This window comes from Ceraceosorus guamensis (genome assembly GCF_003144195.1).
Source record: "Ceraceosorus guamensis strain MCA 4658 unplaced genomic scaffold IE81scaffold_171, whole genome shotgun sequence".
In the NCBI taxonomy this organism is placed as follows: Eukaryota; Fungi; Basidiomycota; class Exobasidiomycetes; order Ceraceosorales; family Ceraceosoraceae; genus Ceraceosorus; species Ceraceosorus guamensis.
Genome location: NW_020290166.1, coordinates 1 through 18,870, shown reverse-complemented (window position 1 = coordinate 18,870; position 18,870 = coordinate 1). Strand labels below are relative to the sequence as shown.

The window sequence follows — 18,870 nt, the reverse complement described above, 5'->3', positions numbered from 1 at the left end:
TCCCTGAAAGACTTTTGTGCAATCCAATTCCAGAAAGTCTCATGCCACAGCCTCATGTAAGTCACTGTAACAAAGAACAAACACTTTTCTCAGAGATGCCCAAGTTAGGCGCTCTAACCAGACCATCTTGAGGTTAGATGGACCTCACGCCGTCAAATCTCTAGGGTTTTGGGCGCTGCTTCACCAGCTGGCTTCCCTCAGCCCTCTCTAGATGCCTATAACACAAACTCCAAAAACCCTATTGGGGACCCCCTTGTAACCCTAACCCTCATCAAGTGAATAATTCTCTCTCTGCACAGCCCTTTCATTTACATGCACTAACATCCTGAAATATCTCCAACCCTAATTCCAGAGACCTTGATAACCCTAACCCTCATCCTGTAGCGAATGGACAGCAAATGGCAAGCTGATTTTTTGAACCCAGCAAATCTTGAACGAGATGCTTCTGGATCAAGGACTGCCAAGTCCCTCAGTCATGCTTCACAACTACATTGAGCCTCCAAATATGCGCTACTGGCGAGTGTAAGTGCCTCTTTGCCCTGCGTTTCCGTAATAGCCAGCCTACTGACGGATTTTTGCCATCCTTACACGCCGGATCGGGACCAAGTATGCGTGCTGAGTCACGAGCTGACTTTGAGCCCGACTGAGACGAGAGCTGCCAACCCTCACCACGGCTCTCGTGCAGCAGCGCAAGGGACATGCCTCGCTAGCGAACGCGATGAGCGCATGCATGGGAACCGTTGAGGCGGTGCGCGCGCGTGCATGCATGCATGTTGTGGCGCGCTCTGGAGCGATTGAGAGCAAGCAGCAGCTATAGCAAGCGCCTTGCAGAGTCAACGGCCATCCTCAACATCCTTCACCGGCAACGGTCAGTTGTGACTTGGTGCTCATCCGCGCCGCGCTTTACCAATCATGCTCGCCAGCGCGTTGATGGTCACGAACGCAGGACAGCTCTGGTCTACACACTGTGCTCGACGCAGCCGTCGTCTAGCAGCGGCATGGTGCGAAAGGGTCAACGCTCCAACGGCACACAATCCCTTCCACTACCGACTGTGACAAGATGCCGGCATCACCGCGAGTGACGATTACGTCTCCTCTTTCTCGCACGTCTTGAGTCTACGCACCCGAGTGACATCTACGCTTACCATCCATCTATTCATTGGCCTCTCCGTACTCGCGCTGGGAATAGGAGGCACCCACATCGACATCCATCCGCACGCCTAATCGACGACACGACCGCGCGAGAGATGGGCAGCAAGAAGGCGAGGTGTTGTGGAGGAATGCTTCTGGTGCTGTCGATAGTCCTCGCGGTGGCAGCGCCGCACATCGTCGCTCGTCCACTCATCTCGACGCAGTCTGGCGGACGACGAGCTCATCGCAACAGCGTCCGCGATGCGCCGCGAGTCGAACCTTTACTGGATGCGAGACAGCTGCTCGATGGCTCCGACGTGCTCAACGCCACCTCGGGCGAGCAAGCAGACGGCGCTATTCCCATCTCATCGGCTTCCGCACCGGGTCTAGACGCCCTCATCGACGCATATGGACTCGACTCGCAAGCTTGGACGTGGGATTTTCCTGCTCCCGTCGTGGATCCAGTAGAGGCCGCTCTTGCCCCGTCGACGCTCAAAGCTGCAATCAAGCGAGCAGAAGTGTCGTCCGATGCTTCTGAATGGCTGTCACAAAATCTCAATCTGTACTCGGGCAGGGTGCTCGTCGGCGCGCAGAACCTCGAGTTCGAAGCCCTGCCCGCCAACGCCAGCAACGCGACAACCGCTTCTCCCCGCGCCGCGCTCAAGGTCACTTACCCCAAAGGCTCTTATGCCCCCAGCGCTGCCAATAGCAAAATGAAGACTGAGCGAAGGGACCCAAGCATCTTTTTGGGTCTGCCGCGTAGAGCTGGATCAGATTCGAGCAGCGAAGACGCCCCGCTAGGCGGCACATCGTTTTACGCGCAACCGTTCGCTCCATCGCCAAACAGCACCGCAACCTTGCCGCAGTATGTGACGTCCGCCATGCAACATTCCTCTGACCCGACCCGTCAGGTGCTGCTCCTGCGCTACACGGTTCACGTGCCCATTGGCTTTGACTTTGTCAAGGGCGGCAAACTGCCTGGACTGTACTCTTCAGTCGGTAAGCTCGCAACTTCAAGCGAGGACAGCGCACCGCAATGGGATGCCAATACGGACGGATGCTCGGGCGGGAGTAGAGATGGGGTGGGAGCTAGTTGCTGGAGCGTGAGAGCCATGTGGAGGCAAGACGGCAAGGGCGAAGCTTATGCGTACTTTCCAACCGATGTGCTGAGCAGCAAGGATGCATCTGGTGATGCATATGATCCTTGTGGAAGGAACAAGGAGCTCTTGTGCAACGATGATTACGGCACGAGCATGAACAGAGGAAGTTTCGAGCTCAAGGCTGGGTCGTGAGTGGATTGTCTGGGTTGAGTCGCCGTTGCGAGAAGCTGACGAGCTTGCCGTATCGTCCTGCCCAGCGCCACGTCCATCACCCTCTTGGTGGTGCAGAATTCTGCTCCTGATCGAGCAAATGGAGCAATATATCTCTGGGCAGACTCCAATCTAGCCATCGCCGAGGAAGGACTATTGCTTCGCACTGGAACGGTACCCACGGTCAAGACCGGAAAGGGCGGCGGAAGTGGAGGAGAAGCACAGAGTCAACCCGACGTCGATGGAACCGCAAAGGCGCAGTGGGTGGACAAGGTGAGTGGACGAGACGCTTCCGATGCATCGCCTCTTGTCACGGCGCATGAGATGCCTCTCTTCTTGCTGACGCGTTCTGACGCGACTCGCTGACGATCGCACATCAAGATCTTCTTTGTAAGCATAGTGAGAGGGATGGCGACGCTCGTGGGCCTCTCCAAGCTAACCGCGCTCGCTTCCACCCAGTCCTCCTTCTTTGGTGGCTCCACTGCAGACTATGCAGCGACGTCTGACAGCGCACTCTACTTTAGCGATCTGCAAGTGAGCACGGGGCCGAGCGATCCAAAAACCCGCGTTCGTCGCCCGCTCACCCATCCTACGCCGCCTCGTACCTGCAAGTTCTACGCAGGTGACAAGGCTTCCTCTCTACCAGGCACCGATGTGCTTCTTACAGCACGTCTTAGCGGCAACGCTTCCAGTCCAGGGGCACTCCGCAGCAACGGCGTCCCAGCAGCTTCAAAGACGGGCTGCTTGCCGTTGCTCCTCGTCGTGCTCCTCACAGCGCTTGTTCTTCACATCTGTTGAGGTCACCCGCTCGTCTGTATTTGCACCGAATGCTCGGTCCTACACGTCTGCGATGAATCCTATGCTCGATCCTACACGTCTGCGATGAACCTCATCCCCGAAAGTGTCACATGGCTGCTGTCTTGGCTGAGGTGTCGCGCCTTGCTCGAGCAGGGCGCTCGATAACACGCCTGCGGGACCTGCACACATCTCTCGGCATTGACAGCCCGCAACTGCACTGGATTGACCGAGGTCGTCCCTTGTGGCCCTTCGCTGCGGTCGGGAAGAGCAACACACCTTCCCATGATCGCGCCATGATCAGTTTGTCGTTGTTCACAATCACGAATCCCGCCTCTCGTTTGTGGGTCTTGTTTTGCCCAGAACCCCTGCATCACAAGCTTTCACGTGACCCCACATGGCGCGAGAGCGCGGGTAAGCGCAAGATGAAGCCCAACTCACCTCGGACGCACGCACGCACGCGCGCACACGACCAAAAAAGTCGAGAGTTGCACGCGCGTGCCGATGGGGCCTCGCGCGTGGAGGGCGCGATAGTGCGATTGCGCGACCGCCAACGGCTACGAGAGCGTGCGAGGGCTTTGACGTCTTGCTCGCTGGTGCTCGCCCCTCGTCCTCACGTCCACCACATCAAAGTCTGTGGTGCATTCACGTCACGACTCAGTCACGGGTGTGGATTGTGCACGCCGCGACAGAGCAAGTACTCGTGTCCTCGCCCACCTACCATGTCGACTTCGCAATCTGCGCTGGTGCTGCCCACCCGCCCAAAGGAGCCGTACACTAACATCACCTGCCCTTACCCTCAATGCGGCAGCGCCATAGAGTACCTCCCACCACAGCCCTCTGCGCTTCGAGAGTTGCCGGCCACCGAGACGACGTTCAAGGTGATTTGCTGCAAATGCAAAGGCAGATTCGAACCGCCCGGCGCTGCTAGGATAGTCAGGGAGACGAGAGCAGGCAAGGATGGCGGTGGCGGTGGTGCCGGCGCCAGCGGGTCGGGCCAAAAGGATGCGGCGAGGAGGAGAAGAATCGGAACGGATGAGAAGCCGCTCGATACCGAGTAGTGAGTGATGCTGCGCTGTGCTGCGAGTGGGGGCTGAGGAGGAGCCCGCGCGACAGGACGTTGCGATCAGCTTTCATCTGTGCAAACGACTGCCGCGCGTTGGTCCAGTGCGCTTCATCCGATGCTTTTTGCGGAGCACAACATGGCCCATGTATGCGCACTCGTCACGCTTCCAGCCGCCCACTCTATGCGCGCAGACTCTAGCTGACTCCATCCCCTTGCGCACGCTGCTCAGCTACGATATTCTCGGCGTCTCGCCGACGTGCACGCCAGAGGAGATCAAAAAAGCGTACCGAAAGCTGGCCATCAAGCTGCATCCTGGTAAGCACCCCCAAAGCTCGCGCTCAATAGCGTCCCGCATCGAATCTCATGTCCGCTGCCGACCATTTCATACAGACAAGAATCCAAACGACCCAGAAGGAGAAGAGAGGTTCAAAAGGCTAGCAACCGCCTACTCTGTGCTTTCAGATGCCGAGTTGCGACACAAGTAGTGAGCAGAGCGAGCGATGCGATACGTGAGCATGCTAACGTGTTCTCGGTGCGCACCACAGCAACGAATTTGGACCCTCAACGCCTGGCTTGGTGCCTGAGGATGGGTTCGTGGATCCAGAGGAAGTGTTCGGTAGCCTGTTTGGCGGTCAGCGCTTCAAAGATATCGTGAGTGATGGAACGCCGCAATTCGAGCGTCCACGTCGAGTTGGCTGAGCGCGAGGCGCGTCTCCCAAAGATCGGCACCATATCCATCGGCCGAGACATGAAGGAGGCGCTGCAGCAAGATCCGGACGAGCTGGAGCAGCAGGTGGCTTCGGAGGAGAACAAGGCGAACGGTGGCCCTTCCAATGCCATTGCAGCTGCACCAGGCTCCTCTTTGACTCCAGAACAAAAAGCCGCAAAGGAAGCTGCCAAAGCTGCAAAGACGGCCAAGGAAAAGGCAAAAGAGGAAGAGAGGGCAAAGCAGCGGGAAGAGAGGGTGTCCAAGCTTGCCGAGAATCTGATCAGGAAGCTCAGCGTGTACACGGAGAGCGTGAGAAATGCTGGCGACGATGCGCTTGCACGACAGATTGCAGACTCCTTCCGGGAGATTACAAAGATCGAAGCGGAAGAACTCAAGACGGAGTCGTACGGTGTCGAGCTGCTGCAGACGGTCGGCTTTGTATACTCTAGCAAGAGCAAGCACTACCTTGCAGCAACGGGTATGCTGTGGGGCATCGGCGGGCTGTATCACTCGGCCAGCAGCTCCATGCACGTCATTAGGGAGACTGTCAGCACCGTCAGAGCGGCTTTGGAGCTCAAGAGCGTGTTTGAAGAGCTGGCCAAGGCGGAGGAGCAGGTGAGTGTCTGGAGCGTGTTAGCAGCAGTCAGAGGTTGTTGACGAGTCGCGCTCGCCGCTCGTAGGGCATCACCGAGGAGCGCAAAAAGGAGCTGGAAGACCAGGCGGCAAGCAAAGGGTGAGTCGTGGGGACAGTGCCCATCGAGATGGTTGGGAGCGCAGCGCCACTGGTATGTACTCACGCGACGCTCCTGGCGACTCGCACGACAGCATGCGGGCGCTGTTCAAGGGCGCCAAACTCGAAGTGGAGTCGGTCATTCGCGAAGTGACGGAGAGGGTGCTGTACGATCAGAGCGTTACCAAGGAGACGCAGAGGTTGCGGGCACAAGCGCTAGGCATAGTTGGTGCAGTGTTTGAAGCCACGCAAGCCGATAGCGCTGCGAGCGATGCAGAAAAGGACAAGGAGTACGTCAAGATCGACACGAAAGCTTAGATGCGGAACAGAACGAAAGGCTTGCAACGTGCCCACCACGTCTCATGTGTATAGATACCTCGCACACGTCAAGCTTCCCTCCAGACATTGCAATGCCTATTTCTCAACCCGTGCGCGCAACAAGTCCTACAAAGAGTTGGGATGTGAGTGACAATACAGTACACGTGAGCCACGACTATGACTATGAGTTACGTGACGGCGCCTCGCAAATTTGGATCAGCCATCCTGGCCTCTCAGTCGTGATCCTCCTCCGTCAGGCCCGGACAGAGCTTCTGCAGCTGATCAAAGTCGTCGTAAGCGCAACCACAAAAGAGGCAGTAGTTGTGCGCTCTGCGAAGGTGATCGAGAGTGATCTGCAGGCGAGCGGGTGTCTGAGGTTGTCGATGAAAGGCGAAAAGGCGTGGGTATCAGCTCGATGCTAATCAGCGCGAACACAAAGGGGCGAGAACTCGCATCCAGCTTGGCCCACCGTTGTGCCTCTCGCAGGCGTGCTTGATGGACGCACGTCGTTTGCTCGTCCGAACCATCGCCCTGGTCCCCTTTCATGCCTTCGGCTTCCCCAAACGCTTGCTCCATCACACTTTGCGCTTCAGACGGTGCAGCATCTGGCATCCAAATCCAGCGGGCATCGAGCCACAAGGGCGAGTACTGGGCGTTCGAGGATAGCCGACGTCAGATCGAGATGCTGTCAGATTGCATGCTCTTCGGTCCAAGCGACACCTAGCCATTCACGCGATCGCCTCCACACTCACCTCGACATTTGCCCTGCCATCCAACTCCTCTGTCGTATTTCTGGCCGATTCCATCAGCTTCTCCAGTCTAAGCGCTTGCTGCTTGCCGCCCACCCTATCCCTGTATCCCCTCAAGCTCGCTTCAAAGTCCTGGCTCGACGTGCCTTGGACGTCGCTTCCCTCTGCTGCGCGCTTGATGGCTTGAGATATGCGCTTTACGGATTGAAGCACAGAGAGGGATCCGATGCCACCTTTGGATCCGCCCGCCCACCGCTCGTCTGGCCGGATGGGCTCGAGCATTGCATCGCGATGAGAAGCTGAAAGCTCGAGACTCTGCGCTTCTCCGCATTGGCCTTCGCTTGTGCCTCTAGTCGTTGCCTCGCGTGGCTGGGGAGATGCGCTCCTCCTTGAGGCGGTCGCTTCCCCTCTTGCCATGTGCTGCCCCAGCGCACTGCCGCTCGATGCAGCCCCCAAGCTTTTGCCCTCGCTCCAGCCCATGCCCTTCATCATCCTCACCGCCTTGCTCTCCCGCTTCGCGCTCCCCACCTCATCTCCCTCGTGCTGCAACTCCTCGCCGCTCCGAGCAGCGAACAAGGACCGATGAAGACCTTTTTGACGGGCGAGCAGCTCTCGTTCCCGTGCGCCTGCTGCCGCACTGCTACCTTTGGGCTTGGTGCGCGAGAGGGGTTGCGTGCGTGCAGAGTTTCCAGACGAAGTGACTGGCTGCGAGACGAATGCGAGCGACATGTAATCCTCCTCCTCCTCCTCCTCCTCCTCCTCCACCTCCTCCTCTTCTTCGTGGTCTCGCTGCGGAGAGCTTGCCAGGCGCGTACTGCTGGCATCTGTAGCCATTGCGTGATATGGTGTGTGGACACTTGCGGGCTTGTCGATCGTGTGTATGCGCATCGCCGAACGATGCGCATCTTCTGTGAGGGGCGGCGTGGCTCGCAGCTGGGTGGACGTTGTTGGTGGTGGTGGTGTGGATGCAGTCATGAGTTCCATCTACACATCCACGCGTACGCGTACGTGGACTGGGAGCTGGATTGTCAAGAACGTGACTGTGAGCTTCGCTGGGCCCCAAGATAACAATGACGAATCGTGAATGTGAGTCACACATATCATCACGAATCACGAATTACGAATATCGAACATCTTGGAGGACCTTTCAATCAAGAATTGAATCCGCCATGCAAGACGCTAGCGCGCCAAAACCCTGCTTCGACGATGCACGGCGGCGGCTGAGCAGGCCCCGCAGGTCCCGCAGGTCCCGCAGGCCCCATGCAGCCATTCTTGATTCTGATTCTGATTGGTGACTCTTGACTGCAAGCACTCTTGACTCACAACTGCACGTGCAAGGTCAGCGAAAGTCAAGTCGACTTCCATAAAGGCACCAGCGAGCAAAGGGCCTCCAAACAGCACTGTGACTGCACCTTGTTGTATAATAAGCACGACGCCATCATTCACAATTCACATTCAAGATTGCGCCCTCGCGCGGCCTCAGAGGGGAATTCGTGCCCTTCGAGCGCTTGATCGCGATCGAGTGCCTTTCTGCATGCGTACACCACCATCTTCACAGCACGCTCACGATTGCACACTTACTATAGAAGCAATCGTGAATGGTGCGCATTGTGGATTGCATTGGAGTGGAAAGGATTACGGTTGCAGCGGGACAAACTCGCCTGGACCTGCACGAACTTTCGCACAGGGTACGCGCGTGCATGTTTCGCTGCAAGAGGGAGGGAGGCATGGATGGGTACGGTCGAGATGTTGCCTGGCCCCCGTCATATGGCCAATCGCTTATGGTGCGCACGTCGAAACGAAAGCCGCACGTCCGTTCCCGCGGTCATCCGACTTCCACGCCGTACGTGACACCGGAATGTCAAATGTGGATGTTGAAAGGCTCCAGCAAGCTGCTCGAAGAAGAGGGACCACGGTGCGAGCGGCAAGCTTCTGTGCGGACAGCCGTCTTTGAGCGCGCGCGCGCGCACCATCTTGGAAGGTCCTTCAATGTGGAGCAAAGGTCCACTGATACGGTCTGGCAGCAAGAAGAGCCTTGACGACCATGTCGGCTTTGCTGAACCCGCTGCGTGGGCGAGGAGAAGGGTGTGCCGTTGGACGGGCGCAGGCAGGCAGGCATGAGCAGCGGAGGTGGACGTGCGGCTCAAAAGCTCCGTCATTCGCGCTCACTTTTCGTCCACACACTCCACCTTGATGGGTGCTACGTCGTACACGGAAGCTCTTCCTCCCGCCGACTTGCATGCGACGACCCAGGTGCGCGTTACTTGCGCATCGGTCCAACGAGCTGGGCGCTGGGTGATCCCTAAGGAGAAGGGAGCAACAGAGACGTGATCGCTCAGCGAGCACTGCAACCGATGATAAAGAGTCGCACGTGTCGTCGCAGCACTCACAGTAAACGCGCGGTGGCGGTCTAGCCTTGACGCGACGGGGAGGCGAAGGAGGTGGGGTGACAATGCTGCCAGACGAAGCTCCGTTCCCCTTGCCAGGTGGTCTAGACGGGGCAGAACCACGGATGGGGGGTATCTGCTTGGCCCACTTTGGAGGAATGCGGCCGCTTCCCTGGTCACCGCGGCTCGCATGGTTGCCGCTACCCTCGGCATCTGCGGCGCTTTGAACGGAAGTCGCGAGCAGCATGAGCGCTGCAGTCGCCAGCAAGAGATAGTTGATGCGCATGACTTATGCGATGCAGGCGGGGCCGCTGTATATCGGTTGCCAATGAAGAGCCCTTGCTTGCTGACGGTGTGTTGGATGCTACCGTTCGATGGTCGGCCGTTCGAACGGCTTGGGAATACGAAGGTCTGCTGCTGATTGGGTCAATACTGAGAACGGAGAATGCCCATCGAGCAACACGTCTCGAAGGGCCCCCTTTAGTACCTTCATGGTTGTGCTACAGGGCCAGCGCATTCACACGAAAGGTGCCATCGAGGAAGGCGCAAATCTCCTCGTCGAGCTGCCATCCAAGCCGAGACGACTCGTCATCTGGCCCGATCCAGACACCTCGCTCTAGTCCCCCCACGATCTTCTGCAAGGACGTGCGTTTGGTGTCAGAGTGTGACGGCTAGACGCCAACCTTCGGTAGAAGTCCTTGCGACTCCATCTGGCAGGTGTTGAGTCGCTGCCCATCGCGCGCTCCATGCCAGGTGAATGCCGGACATTGCTCGATCTACACGGCCCGTCGACCAGGAACCACGTCATGGGCCGGATGTCCAGTGCCGTTCCGTCGAGCCAAGGCAGACCTGCATTCCCTGAAACGTGCACGACCCCTGCGTGCGTGCGCCTTTGCAAAGTCGAGAGTTCGCGGGCATTGATGGGCTGCTATTGCTCAGCGAGCAAGAGTCGCCAAACCTTTTGCGCACATGTTACGCTAGGATGACCCGGACAGATCTCATTTGCTTCGCGCCGCCGAAAGTGGCTGAGGAGCAACGATACCCCAGTCTCATTGACGCCGTGACGAGATCCTGGTCCAGTCTCGAATAAGAGTGTTCTGTGTGCAACCACACTTGACTCCTCGCACTGCCCGCTGCCTGACAAGTTGGCCGCTCGTGCAAGGTCAAGATTCGAGCTCACAACTAGTGGCATGCCAAATGCAGCGCGCAACATCGACGTTGCATTGGTACCATTTCGCATCGATGAGGAAGCGGTCCGTCCGTCCGATTGCGCGCGCGCGCCGACGGTCTGAGCGACGAACAGGCTCTCAGCAGAAAGACGGGGATTGCGGTCACAATCTAGCGCATCGCAAATCCGAAGCCCAGTTTGTGTTGCGCGCGCGCATGCGAATACTACTGCCATGCACCAAGGGTCTTTCAAGAGCATTCGCGGGCCCACTATGTATCTGGCAAACAGCATGTCATTGCACAAATTGGGCTGCCCTCACGTTGTCTGCAACTCGAGCGACCATGCTCGCTGGTGGCGAGGTGATGGTTGTGCAACATTGTGCCAATGCGCTCGAAATTCTCAACATTTAACCGCGCTGATCGATCGTGGTGAAGGTCCACTGGTCCTTTTGTTGATTTTGCAGCCACTGAACCACCAAAGGTCCTTTGTCGGTGCTGTGTTGTGAAGTTGGAGGCCTCAGTCTTCAAGGAATGCGCCTGCATGATCAAGCACGTGGTAGACTTACAGGCCACTGTAGCACCACGCCAGCTCTGTGGGGGCGTCGTAGTCATAATAGTCACCACCAAATTGCTCGGTGCACGGTTTCTTCCATGCCTCTCGGACTCCGTCCGCATTCAATTGGTCGGGATGATTATCAACAGCTGTAGGATGGAAGAGTCAGAATACTGCTCAGCTTTAGGTTTCACAGAGACTCGGTCGTTGCGCTCGCGACGTACCGTAGAAGATTACCTGATCAGGAGCTGGCTTCACCGCCAGGGTGACGCTCGAGGCCAAAAGTAAGGTGCAAGTCGAGATGAAGAGTCTCATAGCGCTGTAGATCTCGTCGGGCTTTAGGCTATTGGGCTTTTGAAATGTGTTGCTTGTATTTCGGTTGGGCTTTTTGGTCGAGGGTCTCTTTCTTCTTGGTCTGCGAAGCTTTGTCTCAAGTCAATCGGGTCCTCTTATATACTTTCGTGGCCAATGTCTCTCCATACTATACGCTCCTCTCTTGCGGTCACCAAGCATCCCGCATCGAAGATGGGGACTGTTCAATCCCACACACTCGTGAGCTGGTCCCTACACAGCCCCCCAAAATTTGAGCAAACGACCTTGTGGCGTATCAGGCGCATGTGCAGACCGCTTGCACTTTGCGAGACGGTCGCTGTGCCTGAATTCTCTTTTTCCGCGATACAAGCGGAATGTTGCGCGATCTCGTACGGCACGGAATCGCCATCAAGGTGTGTTGGTATAGTGCTTCTGTGGCAAACCCCGAGGGCGTCACACTGGATTCAAAGCTCTCCTTGCCGGCACTCTACTGCTAGCGCTAGTTCACAGTGGTGAACTGCGTGAGCGACTCGGAAAGAATGCGCAGATCCAATGTGCTGGAGACTTACGGCGGACAAGTATGGCGCAATTACGAGACCGGGGCGCATGAGGCGTTTAGCGAGACGGAATTCTACCTCGCGAACAGCCTTCCGCTCGGATTAGGGATCATCCTACCTCTGCGAGGTTCCAGAAGACCGACAAATGTGCTCGAGGCGACTGCATATAGAGTGTCTAGATCTCGGGTGACAGCAGACAAGAGTGCGACGCTGAGCCCAGAGTCAAGGCATTGAGATGAAGGAGGAGTGGGACGTACCTTGTTCGAGCGTTCTGGAAGTGGTCACTTTCCGCATGCCTCACCTCGGGCCCTCGAAGCTGTCTCGGAAGTCAGCGTAAGATGGTTGAACTTCGTGTGTACATGTTTTGCGTTGTTTCGCGAACCAGCGCAGACGCAAGGCGGTGCTTACACGAGAGAGACGTGAGCGAACGGCGGAGGAATGTTGTGCTGCGCCACGGCAATGATTACAATCACGAATGTGCCGCGACACGGCGCTGATCGCTGATGTGACGGCTCTCGCGAACAAACGTGAATGCACGCGTCGACCGCGAGCTGATGCCTGTCAGCTTGGACGGCCATCCCTCTTCCACATTTGCGTCTTTTTCTCTTTGGCGCAGCATCCGCTTTTTTGGCGCAAAACGGTCGGCGTTGGCAGTTTTGACCAAATACAGAGGTCTGAAATCAACGTACCGGCCGATTCGCCTGCCCTTTCGACGTGTACCGCCAACGCTGGGTTCACTCAGCAATTTCACCGGGTGTTGTGGCTGCAGATGCCGTTGTCCCTGAAAGTGTTGATGGCAACACGCACGACTGCGAGGTCAGGCTGCGCACTTTTATCTTGCTCTCGCATCTCTGCACAGCGCTCGTTGCCCGCAAACGCCCCTGATTTGGCTTGGCCAAAGAGCACGGAAAGTTCCAGAGCAGATGTACTCAGCTTTCATCGCCAACATGTTTGTCAAAGGCATTTTGTCTAGCCGAGCAAACACCGAGCGCCAGAAGAGCACGCTTGCAAAGTGTTTGACCAGCCACCAGAGACTGCAGCTCTGAGTGACAAAGAGGTCTTCATCATTGACGACGCAAACATGTCCGCCAAAGGCACTGTTCGGCCGAGCGAGCAAACACTGAGCGCCAGGAAAACACGCTTGCAAAGTGTTTGACCAGGCACCAGAGATTGTAGGTAGCACTTTGTGGCGGACCAGTCGTCATCCTTCGTGATTTGCGTGCACTACGAAAAGGTGCAAGATGGACCTCTTCAGGATTGTTCGACCCCGCCTTCCTCAATAATCCATCGCGCTTCACTCTGAGAGCGCTCGATACCCACTTGCCATAGATTAAAATTCTACAGCAACAACTCTCACACCAGCCAAGTTCGAAACGCAGGACTAAAATGAAGTTCTTCGCGATCACCGCCTTCCTACTTGCTCTCGGCTTGGCACTCGTCGTAGCTCAAGAAACAAAGTGGCCCAATCCCGCATATTCCTACAGTGAGTGGATTGCACAATGTACGGTCCTATGAACAAAGTTTTCACTTTTTTGTGTGTGTGCGTGCGGCCCCCCAGGGGCGGACAAGCATCCGGATGGCATGGGTGTCATTCCGATTCGCGAAGCTTGGAACGACGTCTGCTTCTCCTACAGCGGCGCTTATTCCGTCTACGATGAAAAGAGCAACGAGTCGCTCTGCTACACCGAAGAGTGAGTCACCCGTCTGCTTTTACTCGTTCGGACTGCATGCGTCCATATATATGATGCGCTCGCTGCTCACACACGCCGCCCGAGCGCCCGTCGCGCTACAACAGCATGCGAGATGTTGGGCCGGACTGCATCAAGTCGCTTCAAGAGAAAGAGAAGGACAAGTGGGCTTTTACGAAGATCTCCAACGACTCGTCCAAATGGCATTGAAGAAATGAATTCATTAGTATAATCGACAAAATGTCCGCCGGTGCTGGCTGGCTATGCAGACATGCAGATTCCCTCGGCTCTGGGATGTCCGTAGGCCCCTGGGTCAGCGCGGCAGTCACTGCCGTTCGATGTCGGCAAGGGGTGACAAAGCACTCGCGTTCTTGATTGCGTGGTGTATCTCTGCTACTGTTACAACATTGAAAATGTCTCGAGGTTCTTGAAATGTCCCGGTTAGTGGAGAATAGGAGCTACAGTAATAGTGGGTCTTGCTTTCTCTCGTTGTTGAGAACGTCTTTGAGCCCAAGTCTCACGGAGTTCTGATGATCGTGAGAATTCGCGGAATGTGCTTGGAAACCTGTTGAAGGCAGGCCCAAAGTGCAGAGCGTGGATGCCAGACACGGGCAAGCGTGTGGATGCGTAGGCATTCAGCTGGAGAGGTGCAGGAATCTGGAAGTGCCGCTAGGGGCAAGCTGCTCCGCGTGCCCAAAGTTGACGCGGTGTTTGCGCCTGTTGCGCCTCGTGAGCGAGCCCCTGTAGCGCATACCGTCTGGAATCTTCGTCTCACCAACTCGGGCCACAGCTTCGTCTCAAATTACAGGACAAGATAGCGAAAAGTATCGCGAGCGTGCCGCATTCCTCTTTGATCGATCCGATCTGCTCACTCGGAAGTGGTCGAGGCGGCATGAAGCCGAGCCGACAGACTCGAATCGTGCTTCGAGTCTTTCAACGTGAGGTTGGGTGCTGGAGACTCCTCGTCGCTTCCAGAAGCTGTCGAATTGGACCTTTCAAACGACTCGTCGCTATCATCAACATCCAGGGGACGCTTCAAAAGGGCAAGGATCCGATCTCGTTCAGACCCAGATTCTGTAACGCGCGGAAGCCGCGGGGGGGGGGGGGGCGGAATCGTCGCAGAGCAGAGAAGATGGAGCAGGCGAGAGGTAAGCATCACACAAACCCACAGCGCGTCCTTGCGCTGCGCCCACGAGCGCCTGCGGGACTTGACGTCCTTTCCAACGCTCGTCATAGGCTGACTCGCAGGCCTCAGATCGGCTGCTCGGCAGCCACTGCAAACGCGTGCAATGCAGCAGATCGACAAACGATACGAGAACTCGCATGCCAAAGGGCCAATGCACTCACCAATCATTTCACAATAACAAGTGGGCACATCGATGCCCATGCACCTCTCCTCCTCCTCAGTCAGATCCATTTCCGGCTTCTTTCTGAGCAAGCTTTCGATATCCTCGTCGTTGTGGCCCACATCCTCTGCGATTTGATCATCGTAATACTTTTCAAGAGCTACCCGTGCCGCCTGCTGAGCCTCAAATATGATGCTACGCATTTTCAGTAGTCCAATCAAGACGCACTTGTCGTGCTTGTCGAGAAGCTTTCTGCAAAGCGTTAGCCACGCTGCAGTTTGGCTCCAATTGCGATCCTTGACGGACGGATCGCGAAGCTGCAATTCGAGATATTTCTGCAAAGGGGCGGGCACTTCGAGCCACAAAAAGACGTATAGCGCCGACTCGAGGTCATCGCAGTATCGGTGAGCCAAAGTGTACATTTTTCGATAGAGCCGGCGACCGTCGGCTTGCAGCTGTTCCAGCATGCCTGTTTCTTGCAAAATCTCCCCAGTTGTCAAATGGTCTCCTTCCAGCTCAGATTGGATGGATTCGATACTTTGTAGCGTAAGCCTGTAATCACCCAATGTCTTGGTGGCTAGTGCTGAGGTCGTTGGTTCAAACATCGGGTTGATGGAGCGAGCGTCGTCCTCAATGATGTGCGCCAGGCTTTCCTTGACATCCTCTAAGGGTCCCTGCGATCCTTTCCTTTCCTTCCTTGTGTGGAATTTTCCGCGGCGTGGACGGTTGCTTTGACGAACGTTGCCATGATCGGCAAGGACGAGCAGTGCTTCACCACAGGTACCGTGTCTCATGAGGACGTTTCCCGTGTTCAGGTCTCGGTAGTGGAACCTGAGCTTTGCATATGCCAGCAACTGACGTGACAGTTGAGCAAATATGCTCGCTTTGGTGCTCACATCGGCATCGTACGGGATGTGATGTCCTCGGTGCTGGGCGAAGACGACGACGTATGCGGACAAAGGCGCTGTGTCATTCTCGCCCGACTGACTTGGTAGTCGCTGACGGGAGCTGGTCTTCCAAGGGAGAGAGATCAAACCTAAAGGCGTTGGTGCGCCGCCACGACCGTTCAAGCGCTCTAAAATCGAGTGCTCGTGGTCCCCAAGCCGCTCGGGGAGCCAGCAGCACTTGAAGAACACCCAGAGGTCGCGCTCGTCAAGTTGCTGTACTACTCTCTTTGCCTGTGTCCCCGCGTCCTTGAGTCTGACGTTGAGAAACGGAGTACCGAAGAGCACAGTTCGGGAGCCATTGAGAGTGTAACGCACGTTGATGAGCTTCAACTTTTCGCGATCAATGACAGTCAAGCCGATATGCTCGAGTGATTGCTTCGCGATAGGAATGAGAGGTGTCCACCGCGGTAACACCGTCTCTTGACCAGAGACGAGCAGGAAGAGGAGCTTGCCGAGCTCGTCTAGGGAGTCGTGGGCTGTTGCATCGCCGCTCTGCTGAAGCGCTGTGCTCCTCGAAATTTCGATGATCGGAGAGACGAAGACTGCGTTGGCATTGAATTGCCAGACTTGCACCCTCAGTCCCGCCCAACATAGCACGTGCACACGCTCAGCGAACGGGTGGCCAACGAGAAGTTGTCGCTGAGAGGCAAGCGGCGAGTGATGTGCAGCAGCGCCATGGTATGTCAGTCGCAATCATTCACCGCCGCTTCTTGATCCCCATCCTCGATCATCGCACTCACCCCATATCGAAAAATCTGGCCCACCGTGCGGGTAGCAAGCAAATCGCTCTTCTTGAATTTGACCTCTACGGCGGCTACGTAGAATAACCATGGATGTGGACCGCCCTGCCCCTGCGCGTCCGATGCGCCATCGCCTGTAGTGCTGTGTGCGTCGCAAAGATCCGCACACATGACCTTACCAGGCTTGGCTTGAAGAACAATGTCGGGCCTGTTGCTTTCTGGACCGGCGGTTGTCACTGACAAGTTGCCTCGCTCAACAGCGCGAACGGGCGAGTCGGCGAATCTTGCCGCATCCGTCTGAGTCGGTGCATGTGCAGACCCCAATGTAGGCTGCTCAGCTGTCGAAGGGGCAGAAGGACGCTCGCACGTCGAGAGCGATGCAGCTAGCAGCAGCTGTAGCTGAATACCGAAGTGGTTGAGGAGCTTGGTAATGGCGACCGCGAGCGCAGTCTCGTCCCTCGCACCTTTTGCCGTCGTACATATCTCTTCGATGGCAGCCTGGACCGGCTTGGCGCGCAAAGCGCTTTGCGCAAGTCGACGACATCGATCGCCCTGCACTCCAGGTCTCCACTCTACCAACAAAGGCCTGCGATCAATCTTGGGTACGGCATGGTGTAGCAGTCCTCGGCTGATGTCGTCTGCGGTGGTTGGGGGAGGGGACAGGGTGGTAGATGGTGAAGAGTTCGGGTGAGGGACTGATTGGCGTGGGGGATGTGAGCGCGCTGAAGTGGAGGATGATGGCCCTGTAGACGAGGTCTGCTGTTGTGCAGCAGATGAGTCCGCATACAAGCCAGTGGTGGTCAATTCAGTTGCAAGCTTCTCCAGCTGCTTGAGAACGTGGCTGCTGTGAATGCGGTCAGGAGACAATGCTGACTCCTCGCCTTTTGTGGCCACCGTTGCTTGTTGATGCTGCTGACCCTTGGCCGCGTCTTGCAGATCACCCAAGCTGGGAAAGTAGAGGGCTTCCGGGGATTCCAAGCCTAGCCCTGCCTCTGACATCGCTTCTATTGCAGTCTCGCTCATTGGATTATGCGCGGCCGTGACTGTCGCCGAATGCGTGTATTGAACGATGCCGTAGCCATGCCGAGGCAGACTTTGCCTTGGCCGTGATGGTGATCAGCGCATCGGCTCGGTGTGGTCCATATGTACACAGCAGCAAGCTGAGCAGAGCGGGGTAGGACTGGCACAAGGAAAAGGAATGGAGAGAGGTAAGAATGAGGAGGGGGGGAGAAGCATGAGGATACAATGGACAAGGAAGAGAGGGAGACCAGCGTCAGCGTCGACCAAAGCTGGATTGGGCAGGGCAGAGCAGGGCAGGGCGAGGCAAGAGCACAAGGAAGCACACCGATAGACCGTGAGTGGCTAGGGCTTGAAACAAGTCCCTAGTCGCGTGGGTCGGCGATGGTCTGATGGCGTGCGAAACCGAGGAGACTGTATGCGGCGACGCGAGACCCATCCAGCTCGACAGAGATCAGGACTGACACTCACACTCGCACTCGCACTCGATGAAAGACCTCGTGCAGCACGAAACGTACTGGCCGACTTTGACTTTGCGGGCTGAGCGGTCGAGCAGGCGCGGTCGCGCACGCGTAATGTGAATGAGGAATGGCGGTGATGGGTGTTTGCGTGAGCGGTGGTGGCGGTGGTCGTCGTGGTGCAGCTGCTGCACAAAACATCAACACGCCACGACGTTCGTGGGCGTAATAAGCAATAGGTAACGTAATCTTGATTAATCGAATCACCAATATGAAGCTCGTATTCAAATCAAGAATGTGAATCGGAATCAAATCACGTGAAAGTGACTAATCGAAATCCCAAATCACAATCAAAATCTTGAATCATTCGATTCAAATTGAACATATTTCATAAGCACAACATCGCGTTACTGTGACTCGTGAGTCAAGAGTCTTGAGTCAAGAGTCTCATTGTGATTCAAGATTCAAAATTCATGTTCACGCGCCTGCACACGACGCGTGCGCGGTTTGCGCCAAGAAGAGATCAGAAACTTGAAAGCTAATCGCGCATCGCGCGCGCCAAATCAACAATAAACATCAACATCCACGCGCGGTGCAGTCTGAGTCGCGAGTCGCGGTGCGCATGCTGTTGAGTAGCGCGGTGTAGCGGGTGGTATACGAGTCCCTTGTTTGCATCCAGCAAGTCACCACCATCAGCATTCATAACTGACGTTTGTCACTCACTACGACTCTTGACTGCACCGCTATACCATCAACCTACCATCCACCATCCTCAACAAGGCACGCCTAGCTCATCGCACACGCACACGCACACGCACACGCACACGCACACGCACACGCACACGCACACGCACACGCACACGCACACGCACACGCACACGCACACGCAC

At 56.4% G+C, this 18,870-nt stretch overlaps 7 protein-coding genes across 7 annotated transcripts; 3 read left to right on the top strand and 4 right to left on the bottom strand.

The window, feature by feature from the left end:
* Nucleotides 1-843: 843 nt before the first annotated feature.
* On the top strand, nt 844-3,239 carry IE81DRAFT_369511 (hypothetical protein; the record flags this gene model as incomplete). The annotated part of the gene is made up of 5 exons (XM_025517250.1): nt 844-2,419; nt 2,489-2,714; nt 2,823-2,831; nt 2,901-2,975; nt 3,054-3,239. The coding sequence occupies exons 1-5, from the start codon at nt 1,248-1,250 to the stop codon at nt 3,237-3,239; spliced, it is 1,668 nt and encodes a 555-aa protein (XP_025366049.1). The 5' UTR covers nt 844-1,247.
* Nucleotides 3,240-3,837: 598 nt separating this feature from the next.
* On the top strand, nt 3,838-6,172 carry IE81DRAFT_327055 (DnaJ-domain-containing protein). The gene is made up of 7 exons (XM_025514995.1): nt 3,838-4,296; nt 4,532-4,617; nt 4,693-4,786; nt 4,848-4,953; nt 5,024-5,626; nt 5,692-5,744; nt 5,837-6,172. The coding sequence occupies exons 1-7, from the start codon at nt 3,959-3,961 to the stop codon at nt 6,057-6,059; spliced, it is 1,503 nt and encodes a 500-aa protein (XP_025366048.1). The 5' UTR covers nt 3,838-3,958; the 3' UTR covers nt 6,060-6,172.
* On the bottom strand, nt 6,095-7,940 carry IE81DRAFT_369509 (hypothetical protein). Its single transcript, XM_025517249.1, has 3 exons — nt 6,812-7,940; nt 6,513-6,707; nt 6,095-6,430 (listed from the first exon to the last, which is right to left on the bottom strand). The coding sequence occupies exons 1-3, from the start codon at nt 7,790-7,792 to the stop codon at nt 6,293-6,295; spliced, it is 1,314 nt and encodes a 437-aa protein (XP_025366047.1). The 5' UTR covers nt 7,793-7,940; the 3' UTR covers nt 6,095-6,292.
* A 434-nt stretch (nt 7,941-8,374) lies between these two features.
* On the bottom strand, nt 8,375-9,588 carry IE81DRAFT_369508 (hypothetical protein). Its single transcript, XM_025517248.1, has 3 exons — nt 9,199-9,588; nt 8,978-9,110; nt 8,375-8,873 (listed from the first exon to the last, which is right to left on the bottom strand). Exons 1-3 carry the CDS (start codon nt 9,479-9,481, stop codon nt 8,795-8,797), a joined length of 495 nt encoding a protein of 164 aa, XP_025366046.1. The 5' UTR covers nt 9,482-9,588; the 3' UTR covers nt 8,375-8,794.
* A 1,051-nt stretch (nt 9,589-10,639) lies between these two features.
* On the bottom strand, nt 10,640-11,503 carry IE81DRAFT_327053 (hypothetical protein). Its single transcript, XM_025514994.1, has 3 exons — nt 11,140-11,503; nt 10,929-11,064; nt 10,640-10,857 (listed from the first exon to the last, which is right to left on the bottom strand). The coding sequence occupies exons 1-3, from the start codon at nt 11,228-11,230 to the stop codon at nt 10,770-10,772; spliced, it is 315 nt and encodes a 104-aa protein (XP_025366045.1). The 5' UTR covers nt 11,231-11,503; the 3' UTR covers nt 10,640-10,769.
* A 1,487-nt stretch (nt 11,504-12,990) lies between these two features.
* Nucleotides 12,991-13,682, top strand: IE81DRAFT_343680 (hypothetical protein; the record flags this gene model as incomplete). The annotated part of the gene is made up of 3 exons (XM_025515749.1): nt 12,991-13,267; nt 13,343-13,475; nt 13,580-13,682. Exons 1-3 carry the CDS (start codon nt 13,171-13,173, stop codon nt 13,680-13,682), a joined length of 333 nt encoding a protein of 110 aa, XP_025366044.1. The 5' UTR covers nt 12,991-13,170.
* Nucleotides 13,683-14,723: 1,041 nt separating this feature from the next.
* On the bottom strand, nt 14,724-17,504 carry IE81DRAFT_350664 (hypothetical protein; the record flags this gene model as incomplete). Its single annotated transcript, XM_025516581.1, has 3 exons — nt 14,724-14,746; nt 14,820-16,404; nt 16,506-17,504. The coding sequence occupies 3 exons, from the start codon at nt 17,502-17,504 to the stop codon at nt 14,724-14,726; spliced, it is 2,607 nt and encodes an 868-aa protein (XP_025366043.1).
* Between the last annotated feature and the right edge of the window lie 1,366 nt (nt 17,505-18,870).

Bases quoted from the DNA above. Each gene is read 5' to 3' on its own strand.
- IE81DRAFT_327055 (XM_025514995.1), top strand. From the start codon at position 3,959: ATGTCGACTTCGCAATCTGCGCTGGTGCTGCCCACCCGCCCAAAGGAG. The intron at 4,297-4,531 runs GTGAGTGATGCT...CACGCTGCTCAG, and splicing joins AAGCCGCTCGATACCGAGTA to CTACGATATTCTCGGCGTCT. The intron at 4,787-4,847 runs GTGAGCAGAGCG...TGCGCACCACAG, and splicing joins GCCGAGTTGCGACACAAGTA to CAACGAATTTGGACCCTCAA.
- IE81DRAFT_327053 (XM_025514994.1), bottom strand. From the start codon at position 11,230: ATGAGACTCTTCATCTCGACTTGCACCTTACTTTTGGCCTCGAGCGTC. The intron at 11,065-11,139 runs GTACGTCGCGAG...TCCATCCTACAG, and splicing joins TGATCAGGTAATCTTCTACG to CTGTTGATAATCATCCCGAC. The intron at 10,858-10,928 runs GTAAGTCTACCA...TTCACAACACAG, and splicing joins GCGTGGTGCTACAGTGGCCT to CACCGACAAAGGACCTTTGG.
- IE81DRAFT_369508 (XM_025517248.1), bottom strand. From the start codon at position 9,481: ATGCGCATCAACTATCTCTTGCTGGCGACTGCAGCGCTCATGCTGCTC. The intron at 9,111-9,198 runs GTGAGTGCTGCG...CCTTCTCCTTAG, and splicing joins ACCGCCACCGCGCGTTTACT to GGATCACCCAGCGCCCAGCT. The intron at 8,874-8,977 runs GTGAGCGCGAAT...TCGCCCACGCAG, and splicing joins GTGGAGTGTGTGGACGAAAA to CGGGTTCAGCAAAGCCGACA.
- IE81DRAFT_369509 (XM_025517249.1), bottom strand. From the start codon at position 7,792: ATGGAACTCATGACTGCATCCACACCACCACCACCAACAACGTCCACC. The intron at 6,708-6,811 runs GTGAGTGTGGAG...TCGAACGCCCAG, and splicing joins ATGGCAGGGCAAATGTCGAG to TACTCGCCCTTGTGGCTCGA. The intron at 6,431-6,512 runs GCGAGTTCTCGC...CGACAACCTCAG, and splicing joins AACGGTGGGCCAAGCTGGAT to ACACCCGCTCGCCTGCAGAT.